Raw genomic sequence first — 12,787 nt, 5'->3', positions numbered from 1 at the left:
TATATATATATATATATATATATATATACACACACACATGCCTGATACTTTGGTGTATTTCTGTAAGATTGTGAGCAGCTTTCTGAAGTATAAAAATGGAAATTTGGGTAGTATAGTTTAGTGACTAGAATATTTAATTTTATTTCTGTGAGAACTAGATTCTCTATGCATAGAATAAATGTTAATTGCTGTTTTATGGTATTCAAAATAATTTGGAACACTCTAGCATTTCAGTTACTCCTGAAAATATAGTTGACATTAATAGACAAGGACATCATGATTAGAACATCACCTCAGCTTTTATTATAAGGTCTTACAAAAGCCTGAAATGTGATGACTAGACAATTTGCTTATCGAGTCCTGGTTAGAGGAGCCAAATCCTTACTTTCTGAAGCTTATTATATAGAGTGCTCAAAAGCCAAAATCCATTATAGAGTGCCATTGAGGGCATAGAAATATAATTTTGAGATCACATAATAAAATAGTTAATAGTAAACACTTAAATTACAACTAAAAGTTCAAGCTACCTCTTAGCACTTTCCAAGGATAATAAAAGCAGTCTAGAGGAAAGAGAAAATCCTACAGCGAATGGCATGCAGGAGGAAAATGACACCAAATCTAAAAGAAAGAAAAGCATTATATTCAAGTTTCAAACAATGATGTTTCTTATGACTACAGTATGCCTACATCTGCAAAGAAAAAATGTAGACTTAACACAATTATCTGGATAATTTAATGGGAAAAATCCCAACACTTTTATTTTCTGGATATTACAAAAGGAAGCTTGGTTAGATCGAAAAATGGTAATAACTCCTGCTGTTCTTCACTTTCCATTGGGCTTAAAGAAAGTCATCATTTTTCATAAAAGCAACAGGCAAAGTAATGGTTAAAATCTTGTGTCCTAATATTATACAAAGTTTAGGAGGCTGTAGTTTTACTAGCTATTCTGTGACTTTGGAAAAGTCACTTAACCTCTCTGAAACTCATTTTTTTCCTATCTGGTGTATGGTATTACACAAAGTTTTGAAATCTAATTCCAACTTTTACTAGCTTCTACACAACCTTGGAAACATCATGAAGATGCTCATGTCTTCATTTATGTAAAGGAATGATAACTCTATCTCTCTTATTGGGTTGTTTTAAGAACAAAAGATAATGCATGGAAAAATGTCTAATATAGGACCTGACCCATAGGAGAGCTCAATACATGTGAGGTATGATCATAATATTTAAATGTTTTTATCTCTATTTGTGTAATCATGTGCAAATTGTCTACCCTTATTTTCATCATTTGAAAAGTATGGATAATATTAATAGTGATGTCCTGAATTTTTTGAAGGATTAAATAAGTACAGAATTTCTAGCCTGGAACATACTTAATATTCCATTGACATGAGGTGTTACTGGCAATTACTGTTACTAACAAAATTTACTTACCAGAGTAAGTGAATTCCTAATATCTACATAGTTGCTTACCTCTGGGTTGAGGCGTTCACCATTTTTTAGCCATGTGTACCAAGGATTTGGATTTCCACTAGCTTTGCATTCCCAAAACAAACTGTCATAGATAGAGAGGTATGTATTTTGTATTTTCTGTTCCCATTGTGGAGGGGCTGTTTCAAAAAAAGACAAGAGCATCTGTTTGCAAGGCAATTGCCCAAGGCTCTACATATACTATGTTCCAAGATCTGTAGACATCAGACAAGGTTGGACGGAAAACCCAAGATTTTGGAGAGACAGGAGCTCCAGCATGACAGAAATTCTGATGCAAATATCATTGGATATTTGGCTCAAGTTAAATATTTATTATCTGTCACTTTGGTGTACCTGTGTGACAATTGTATGCTCTGAGAAAAGGTCAAGATATATATAGAACAGAGTCCAAGAATAGCCATGCAAAAAAAGAGCACATAGGTCAAAATTTAGAAATTAAAGACCCAATCTGAAACCTCAGAAGGCAAAATTTCCTTAGTTCTATTTGGCCAAACCTAGCCAAAAGCATATATATCTATATTAGAAAGAATTCCAACTCAATGAATTTGTATCATCAATCAAATATTAGCCTGTTTTCATTTTGAGAATGATACTCAAATGCTTTTTCTCTTTTTCTTTTTGACAGGGAATGAGAACTTTGGAGTTGTACAAAAGTTCAGTACTTTGCTTTAATCTTAGGCATGAGTTTTCCAAAATCTACTTTCTGATCTGAGAAAGTTCTGCATAGCACTGGGGCAGAAAACAATTGACATAACTAATGTGAAAGTAAGGTGGTGTTGGCTTTACTATGATTCACATAAATAGGCTTGGCACAAATTAAATGCTTAAAAATAAATATTTCTTCCATGAAGATGCTTGGATAGTTCCCAAGTGTGCTAATTAATCCCTGTTCTTTATTTAGTTCTGCCTTTGGATATGTAGGAGAGTCTGGGTCTTTCCTTGGACTCTCTGGCTATGCTTAGGTAGATGTTTTATAGGTGCAATTGTAACTACTTTGATTTTAATAGAGTTCTTTAGAGGTATAAAACAATCTGCTCAAGATGACACACATTGAAACTTGAGAAAATAGAATGTAAATCCGGAAAGCACAGTATAAGTAAAGGGGTGTTTTATTTGAGAGTGCTACCCCAAAGGGAAAGTACCAGGAAACACAGGTCAGCATGGAAGGAAAGTCACTAAAAGATGAATTGCTGAGTTGACTACCAACACAGGCCATCCTTTACTTTACTCCAAGTAAACTTCTAAAGAATCTTTATGAGTTACCTACCCAAAGTAAGGTAGAGGAAACATTTATTCATTGGTTCCTGCCACAGTCATCTAAGGGTAGTAGTTTATGCTATCACATTCAGGTTGTACACACAAAAGTACTGACCAGGCTCTTGAGGATAACAAAGAAAACTCAGACCAGGAAATCAAGGAGTACTTCATATGGCACCTGAAGGAAGTCTATTTCAGGATACCCACATAAAATGTTGTTCTGAGCTGGTTACTCTACCATGGTGGGAGTAAGAAATGGAGCCATAAGGAACTGGAATATTAAATAGTGCAAAGCCCAAGTTCATCTGACTTCTAGACTTTACCACCATGTTAACTGCTTCTACTAAAAAGGCTCTTTAGGGACCTAGTCACCAAGTAGAAGGGATCATGGTATCTCTGGGTTTGAGAACTAAGCCTAGGATTATTTCCTGTAGAAATCACTGCAACTTACAGTTACAGATCATGCTTCTTAAAGCCTCTAGGGACAAAATCAAAGCAAAACTTAAAAGCACATAGTATACTGATGATACTGAATCTTTTTTCTATGTACTCCTAATAAAATTTTGTACTGTTTGGATACCCATTTAAAAAATGTCCTATTATATGCTTGAGCTGGAAGCAAAAATGCATGTTAATATACAATTTCAATAGCTTACAAAGGTTTAAAATCTATCTTTTTTGCTAAATGCAAAATAATTAAAACATTTATTTATCTAATGTGCACATTTTTGGAGAGTTATCATTCTGGTGGGTAGAGTTTTAAATCCTCAACCACATAGGAAATACATGGAAGAAAGAACTTAGAATTTGGGGTCTATCACCCAGAATTGAGTTTTAATTTTTTTTGTTTTATTGATTAGTTTTCGAAAGTCACTAAACTCTGTTCATGTTCTATTTTCTGTAATGACCATAATTCTTTATAGATTACTTTTGGAGATTAAAGTACAAAATATAGAAATATATATGATACTACTTATAACATAGCAATATAATGAAACAGAGGCTCCTTTCTTGAACTTTTTAGATGTTATTAAACATTGAGGTGAGTCAATTCCTCATTCTTTTGGAAGCACTTTGGTAAAGTAACGAACATGTGACTAAGAAGAAAAATTATTATATCATTAGTTGATTATCTATTATTCTCACACAAGGACTGTATGGATTCACTAAATCATGAGACAGAATGTAAATGAAATTGACCACCATATTCAAGAGTGATAGCAGAGTAGAAAGTATGTAGTTTTAGAATATCCTTCAAGGTTTTGATCTTGAATTTGGCAATCATTATGTATGTCATCTTACTTAATTCTGGTTTCTCACCTATAATATCTACCTTTTGAGATTATTGTAAAAAGTATATGAGTTGAAATTGGTTAAATTCTATGGCAGCTAGTAATTTCTGGATCCATGTAGAAGAAAGTACTTTAATATCAATTTCCAGTTTATTGGTACCCCACAGTTCTGGTTTATCTCTTGGTTATGTTTTTGTCTATTAAATAGAAAAATGGAAAATATTTATTTAAACTTACTGAGAGTCATTAATTTCTTGAGTCTACTTAAAAACCCCCAATCACTTCTTCATTATTATATTAGCAAATAATACTATATTCTAAAAAGTTTCTTTTAAAATGTAGAAATCGAAAAATTACATTACTTTTTTAGGCAAGGATTAATAAACCTTTAGGGAACTAATCAGTAGGAAATCATATTTAGTATGTAAAATAATAATTCTCATCTAAGGTTAAAAAATTGGAAATTTAAAAGAAATGTAAAATAATATTACTGAAGGTACAATATGTTCTCCCAGCATTTCTGTGTGGTGATTATAATACACTAAACTTTTCTAGTTATCCAAAGCTTATTTTTCTCCAATAACTTTATCATCAATTATAAACATGTCACACAAGGAAATATTTTTGGTAATCTATAAATCTAATCTAAAAATCTACAGTTTTTAGGGGCTTTGTAATGAAGATATGCTGAGTTTCCCAAAGATGCTAAGGATATTTTCAAAACACACAACATTTTGATATTTTTTGTTTTTTATATTCAAAAAAGAAATTTCAAGTATGTCATAGGTCTGGATGAAAGAAGGCATGAAGACAATTTTGGAAGTTCATGTGTTTATCATCTTGTGTCTGTTCATGAGAGATTCTAGTAACTGGCAAACATTTTTTTAATAAGGTAATAACTTTTTTTTCTATTACCTTCATATGGGCAATGTCTGAAAACATGGAAATGAATATTGCAAGACACCTCTCAGTATTGTATTTTTTCTATAATTTTTCACCTTCATTTGTAAATCCTTCTCAGCATTATCATTAAGATTGCCATAGGCTGCTGCTGAATGCTTTATGGGAAATATATTGCAATCATAGCCACATTATATTATAGACTTCTTATGGCTTTTACATGGCACTGCTTACATTTTCCAGGTAATTAAAATAAACAATAGCATGCATAGACCATGCTGGAATTTTTAAATTTTAAAGATGATCATTCCTACCTGCTCACCATTCTATTAGGCATCAGACCCCAAAATATGTCTTTCCTATTTCTTTTTCTAATTTTTAAAATTTGTTTAAACATTCATTCATATGTGTGTACATTGTTTGGATTTCCTCTTTCTCCTGTGACACTTTTCCACACCATGCTAATGACTTTCACTATTTACAATGAAGGTTACTACCAAATATTTCACATACTTTTTGAAATTCTATTCACTCACCATAGAAAATAAGCTGACCCTTTGCAAGGTTTCTTCCTCTTAGGTTGCCCGCAATACACTCATAGAAGCCTTCGTCTTCTTCTTGAAAGTTTGGGATTTCAAGGATAGCTTGGGATTTGCTGTACTTGACTTTCCCTGGCAATGGGCTTCCATCCAACTTCCTCCAACTAATATCAGGGACTGGACTAAACAGTTATACCTCATTAGAATGGACAATGGTTAAGTCTTTATGATAGCAGAATAAAATAATGACATCCTTTAAAAAAAACTCTCAAGAAAGACAATTTAACCAATCTATTATATTGTTACTAGTTTCAGATCATACAATCACTCCCATTCACTCAATCAGTCATTTATTTAATGAATGATGAAGTGCCTGCCATGTACAGTCACTGTACTGTGTTAGGAAATATATTGGTGAATAAAAGAGACTTGCTCTGCCCTCATGTTGCTTATAAACCATAATTAGATACTAAAACAAATACATCTATAAATTGCAATAACTGAAACAAAGGAACTAGGGTGCAGAGATACTAACAAGATTATATCAATTTAAATATTTTGATCAAGAAAATCCTTGTTGGAATGTGACATTTAAGACTTAGCAGGCTCTACACCTATTTATAGGTTTTAGGACAAAAATGTAGAGTCCTCTACAGGCAAGTTGATATTACTAGGTTAGTAAAAATATCCATGATGATAGGTAAGCTTATCAGTGGACATCAGCACAATAAAATAGAACTTCATGAATTAGGAATACAGGCTCTATGATGTTCAAAATGTGTGCTCAATTATATACTACTTTTAAAACTGAAACAAAGATTGACTCATACTGTACCTGTTTCCCTTTGAAAGAGATTTGTAATCATTATTTTATTTATAGGTATTTGTCTAATATCTAACATGTTATATTTTAATTTAATACATTTAGCTTAATACAGCACAAATACAGTTTAAGATGAATGAAACTAAGGGCCTAACAATAAGGGATGAGTTTAGAAATCCCTGTAGAAGGTCTCACAATTACAAATATAAGAAAATACAGGCTAAAAGCAAAGTTACAAGAGAAAAACATTCACTAATAAACTGAACATTTGTAGAATGGACCACCAGTCTATTTTCATAAACATCTCTCCTTTACTACTGTCTAATCACTCTTCATTCTTTTACATATTTTCAGATGATTTAAGAATTTATACTCTAGTTATATTTCAAGTTAGTTATAATAATGATGGTGAGTCATTTGGCAAATTCAATTTGGAACCTTGTAGAACATGCAGGATTTCTTCAAGTCACTAAAAGTAATTTGGGAGAAATATCCGACCATATGCAAAGTGGCTGACGAATAGGTATCTGTAGAGATTGAGCTGTAAATAATTGCAGAAAATGAGTGATGGCCAAGGAGAGCCTTCAACCAAATCAAGAAAAGTGGTGATGCCCTAGGAATTTTCATTGGCAAAACATGTTCCTCTTGTGCACATTACAGAAAATAATATCATGTGTTCAAGCACATTTCTCAGGAAACATGCTCCAAATCAATGTTTGAGTCATCTATTTTTCTCAAAATTAACATAGACTTACAGTTATAACTTGAATTTAGCTAAATGCAAAATGTTTAAAAATTACTGTCCTATTCTTAGTTTTTGTCCTTTTCAAAAGTTTTGCCACTTGCCACAAATTTAGATTGCCATTTTAGTAAATTGACAAATTCCACATGGCAATTACCCTTGGGTAACTGATTTTTCTTAGTCATTCTAACAAAAAAAACTGACATGCTAGAAGAAAATTTGTTCATATAAAACAATATTCACACAATGTGAATTTCGTATTATATGTGGTATTATTCGATTTAAAAATGTACATGCATTACATATGTGAACATATTAAAGTTGCTAATATATGAGTAATTGGAATATGCATACCTTTTATTTTCCTTTCTATTGATTTCTATTTTCCATGAATTTCCCACAATAAGCACGAATTACAAAGTCATAATTTTTCTCAAGAAAATGAATTTGCAGAGAGAAAAATAGAGACTCTAATACTTGACTGAATTCATGATTCTTTGTTATATTTTCTATGACAGTGAAAATCTCAGGCTTATGAAAAATATGTACCTAAAAAGCTTATATCTTAATTCATTCAGACAAAAAAATTAAAATTCAGTATTTTCCCAGTTATATCTTACTACTTTATAATTTTCTATGATAAAAGTCAATTTTTCAGATTACTAAATACCTAATTAAAAATTTGACAGTAATAATAATTGTAATAATATCCCAACCAAGATCTAACCTTTACAAACTATAAACTCTATACCAGGTGGTGTATAAATGTGTAATATATACATATTATTTCAGCCACTATTCTTATAATTAAAAGTTACTTTGCCTATTCTTTTCTAGACCTGGGACTTGTTTCCATGTTTCCTTGTCTTAGAAGCTATATATTTATTCATTAGGCAACACTGACTTCAAAGAAATTATAGAACCATCCATAATAGCCAAAGTATTTGTGATTTTACAAAAGTGGATCTCCATTTTAAATTGCCCAATTATGTGGAGGCAAAAGGTACAAGTTCAACCAATCCAAAATATTGTAATTTTTCTAAGGAGAAAGAGCTCAGTGATAACACTGTATTTTCAATGGACAAGAATGTTTTACCTTTTATGGGAGAAAAGAAGTATCCAATATAGATATACTTTTCCAAGTGCAGCAAAAAATGACATTGTTCAGCTGTTATCCCTTCTAAATACTTATGCCTTGAGTTTCCATGAACTTTCACCATCACCAGCCTATACCTGCATCACTTTGTTGATGACTGTCTTCAAATTGCTGAGCCAAACTTATCTGTATAAAATGAGAGGTGAAAGCACCTAGGAATTTATATGACACCAGGGGTGGACCTTAATCTAAAGCTGACTGGATGCAAGTAAAGGTTCCCCACCTCCCATGCTCCTGCTTGTGGGGCAACAATTGGTCTAACCTGCATTTTTTCCAGAGCTGTCCTTCAGGATGATTCTGTGAACTGTCAGCCAAATATTTTGAAATTGACCCCACATTCTGCTTGTCTACTTTCCCTTCCCTGCCTAATTTTTCCATTTTCTTGGAGGTTGTTCCTAAGAATTCTTATAATGACTTTCAAAAAACTATCTTTTAGGGTCTACCTCTTAGAAAATCAATTAACTAGGTTCCCTTTCACTCACACAATGTGCTACTTCAGTTACAATACCAATTGTATGGAATCCTTCAGTATTTCCCAGTATTATTTTTCTACATAGACATTAGACTCACATAGAAATGGAAGTCTATAGAACTGAACATTAATGACATATAAATAAAAAAAGACAGTACTGGAACCCTATGGAAAAACTGTAACACTGGGAAAGCTATTTTAAGAACATGCAGTACTATAAGGCTGAAATTTCAACAGAATAACAACAAAAGGCAAGAAATTTTTTTTAAATGTGGGATTGAATGGTGTAAAAAATGTTTTCACTAAAAAACATACCCTAGGCTTTTCTTTTTTTCTTACTCCAACTGTGTTTGGAGTATTTGCTGAATTCTGGAGAATATGTGAAGACTCAGTATACTGGATTCTTAGTTATTAGTTTAAAATTTTGAAGGTTACAATAATCAGAGTCCTGAGTTCTAAATCTCCAGATACCTGTTTTTCCTTTTTGTCTTCATTTTTATTTTCCCTAGAAGCCCAATCCTCCCTATCTGTAGTTCATCTGAGTTGAACTGGGTGATTACACCTTTGACATTTGGAGAGGGCCCATCATGCAGGTCTTTCCGTTGGAGCAATGTACACCACAGAGACCTTGATTGGTCAAAATGGGAACTAAAAGAAATCAATGAGAGACAACTAGACTCTTTTCAGGGGCTCCTTTTACAACAGCTATTGAAGAGGAAATCTCCTTCCACTGGGGTTTGAGCGTGAGATGGAACTTTAAGCTTTTAGTCAGCCTTTCACCAGCAAATGGAGAAATTTTCTTCCCAAACTCTCTTCAAACATTTCAGTTTGTCAGTACATTCCCTTTTTGTCTCAATCCCATTTGAGTCATTTTCCTGCTACTTTCAACCAAAAGGGACCTCACGAATAGATTCTCAAGGCCTTGGTTCAAATGGTAGGTAGGGTAGTTTCTATCACTGTGATTGAATTATATGATATGGTGGATTCATTTTGGATAGTTTATATTCTATTAATTTTAAGACCCTTACAGCATCCAAACCATCAAAAATAATGATTCAAAAATTTAGGCCTGGCATGGTGCCATATAACTATAATTTGAGCCAAATGTAAGAGGATTATGGTCTGAGGCCAAAAATTCGAGAACCTATCTGATAAACAACTGAAAGCAAAAAAAATGCTGGGAGCGTGGCTTAGATGGGAGTGTGCCAGTATGAGAACCTCAGTTCAAACCTCAGTAGCACCAAAAATAAAAAAAAAAAAAACAATTTTAAAAATGTCATGCTGACCAAGCATGGTGACTCACGTCTGTAATCCTATGTACTAGGAAAATTTGAAGCCAGTTCAGACAAAAATGTTTGTGAGACCTCATCTTAACAGGAAAAGCTGGACATGGTGGGCAGTGCCTATCATGAGGCATATAAGTAAGGCATAAATAGGAAGACAGCAGTCCATGCCAGGCTGGGCATATATGTGAGACCCTATTTTAAAAACAGCTAAGACAAAAAGGGCTGGGGTATGGCTCAAGTGATAGATAGAATGTCTACCAGGCAAGCCCTGAGTTCAAATTCTAGTACTACCATAAACAAATAAATAAGTAAATAAATAAATAAATGTCAGGTTAACAAAATAATTAATGAGAGGAATTTCAAGTCATTTTGTAAGATTCCACAATTACCAATTAAACGTTTACATTTTTTCAGATTTGCTACATCACTACTCAATTTAAGTACCATGGTTCTCTTGATGATCACTGCTACTGTAAGATATAGAATGAGAAATAACAGGAGAAAATCACTGATAATTTAAATATATATGTGCATTTTAATGACGAGTTTCCATTTTGTTCTACAACATCTTGTACGACATTAAATGAACTGCTTCACATTCTACACCTTCTCACTTATCTGAAGCCCTCTCATATGGATGGTGGATAGGAAGTCCTAGAATGTGAGAAAAATGAAAATATTGTAGTATTAATGATAAAAATAATTTATAGTATTATAATGGGATTTATCATGCAAAATAATTTAATATGTATATGTGTTAGTATATTTTTTTCCTTCTCTGAATTAAGAGCTCAGTATGATTATTCATTCAATGCAAACTGATTAATGAGGAAACCAAATCAGACCTCTACACTGAGAATGAAATGGCTACATAGGTATACGTACATGTCATTTAAAGTAAATTTTCTGCCTGTCACTACTTAATGGACTGGTTATGACCACTGATCATAGTGGTCATATCCATGTCCTGTTGACAAAGGCATGGACCTCTCAGGTGAGATGCATTCCTGTGGAGGACATTTTTTTTTCAACCTGACTAACCATCAAGGGACCATTATGGTAGGTAGAATATAAATTAGACATTGTTCATCAAAAAAAAAGAAAGAAAATCCCATACTTGAAAAAGCTGGGCATTTAAAAATAATATTAACAACCATTAATCGAGTGTTTACTATGTACCAGGCATTGTGACAGCTGGCTTCCATTTATCAACTAAGTTAAATATTCAACTTGCAGATTTTAACGATGCTAATTACCTTTTTAGAATGGTACTCACGTTTAGACAGATAACTTCTACTGAATTATTACCTGACAATTTTCCTTTGTATGGAGTTCTGGAACAGGCTAATTTATTGCAACCCACCTTCCAATTCTTTTGAGTTGCCACCTTTTCAATTATGAGTACTAGCTGACAGTTCCTCCTGTGGTTTCAGGCATTGTTTCTAGCTTCCACCTAGTTTGCCCACATTGATGATACTTCTAGTACAGTATTCAGCGGCAGTTAGCTCAATAAAAAGTGATTTATTTAAAGTGCAAACTTAGAATATTTATCACACTCAGAAGGCCATGGAATAAGCAAGAACTTGTGAGTGGTCTTCCTGATGGAGATTAGTTTTAGATGGGAACTGTTCTGTTACAGAGTCAAAATGAGTGGTGGCATTATCATTCTAACTGCAGAGGTCAGCCAATTCTGCCAACATTTCCCTTTCAGTTCTAATCCAACCAAGCTCTTTATAATTCAAACTAGAATGCAAGGGCTGGCATGGAGCTCAGTAGTAGAGTGCTTACCCAGCATGAGCAAGGCCCTGGGTTCAACCCCCCAGCTCTGCAAAGAAAGTAAAAGGAAAAAGAAAAACAGCTAGGATGCAAAGCTTAATAAAGAAAACCAACATGAAGCAAATCTTTTAAAGTTTCCTTAGATCATGGATAAAGGATTCCTGAACTTGCATTTCAAAACGAGCATTACAAAAGTCCTATACTGTATTCCTATTTTCTGAACCGCTTGCCTGACAGGTGAGTTCTCACACTTGTGAAATACTACTAGATAATCAAAGCAAAGTTTTTCTTTCTTTCTCCCTTTCCCCCCATTCTGGTATTGTGATTCTTAAATAACCATTGCCATAAATAAGGGCTTTTACAACATTTTCTCATGTCATTATGCTTTTACAGAGTGAGCATCTTATTAATTTTATGTGAAGAAAGAAAATGCATTCGTTAACCATCTGGCCTAGTTCGTCCTGAATTGGAAGTAGGACCTGTCCTTCAATTCTATACTTTTAGCCCATAAATAGAATTTTCATTACTAGTGCTATTTGAGAAACCTTATATTTCTCCTCTGGATTTCTTCAACCTCATTATTCACAGCTTAAATCCAGGCTATCCTAAGTTTTCAACTAGACACTGGTACTCAGAACCAGTTTCCTAAGATGCTTGTATTTGGGATTATTCTTAACTTGAACCTCATTTCAGAAAATCCTGTCAGTGGCCCTTTTCAATCAAAGAGAACGAAGCAGAATAACAAAATGAGCAAAGAACACCTTTGTTACATTTTCAGACTTTTCAGCTAGCTGCTTTCATTTTCCCAATTTGAAATATTCACACAGAGATCTTGGAGTTTAAGATTATCCTCTAGGGATATAATATGGATAAATGCATGAGTTATAGAGAAAAGCAATCTCATTGTTAGAGAAAATGGAAAAATATTTTTGAGTGGTCTAAACATAGTCAAAGTTCTGCTCTACTGGTCAGTACCTTCTGTGCACTAAACAATGTCCTCTCAAAATTTATATACTGAATTCCTAACCCCTAAGGTGATGACATTAGGAT

General features: G+C 33.3%; 1 protein-coding gene across 3 annotated transcripts in view; it reads right to left on the bottom strand.

The window, feature by feature from the left end:
* Window positions 1–12,787, bottom strand: part of Cntn6 (contactin 6) — a 276,069-nt gene that overhangs the window by 62,958 nt on the left and 200,324 nt on the right. For all 3 annotated transcript variants that reach the window (XM_020187691.2, XM_074044265.1, XM_020187689.2), the window contains 2 exons: window positions 5,480–5,664; window positions 1,477–1,613 (listed from right to left, as the gene is read on the bottom strand). In XM_020187691.2, coding sequence (XP_020043280.2) covers window positions 1,477–1,613; window positions 5,480–5,664 — 322 coding nt within the window. The remainder of the gene's footprint in view (window positions 1–1,476; window positions 1,614–5,479; window positions 5,665–12,787) is intronic.

The sequence above is a fragment of the Castor canadensis genome, chromosome 10 (genome assembly GCF_047511655.1).
Source record: "Castor canadensis chromosome 10, mCasCan1.hap1v2, whole genome shotgun sequence".
Classification (NCBI taxonomy): Eukaryota; Metazoa; Chordata; class Mammalia; order Rodentia; family Castoridae; genus Castor; species Castor canadensis.
Note: the sequence above shows the minus strand (reverse complement) of the source record. Positions and strands in the feature narration are given on the sequence as shown.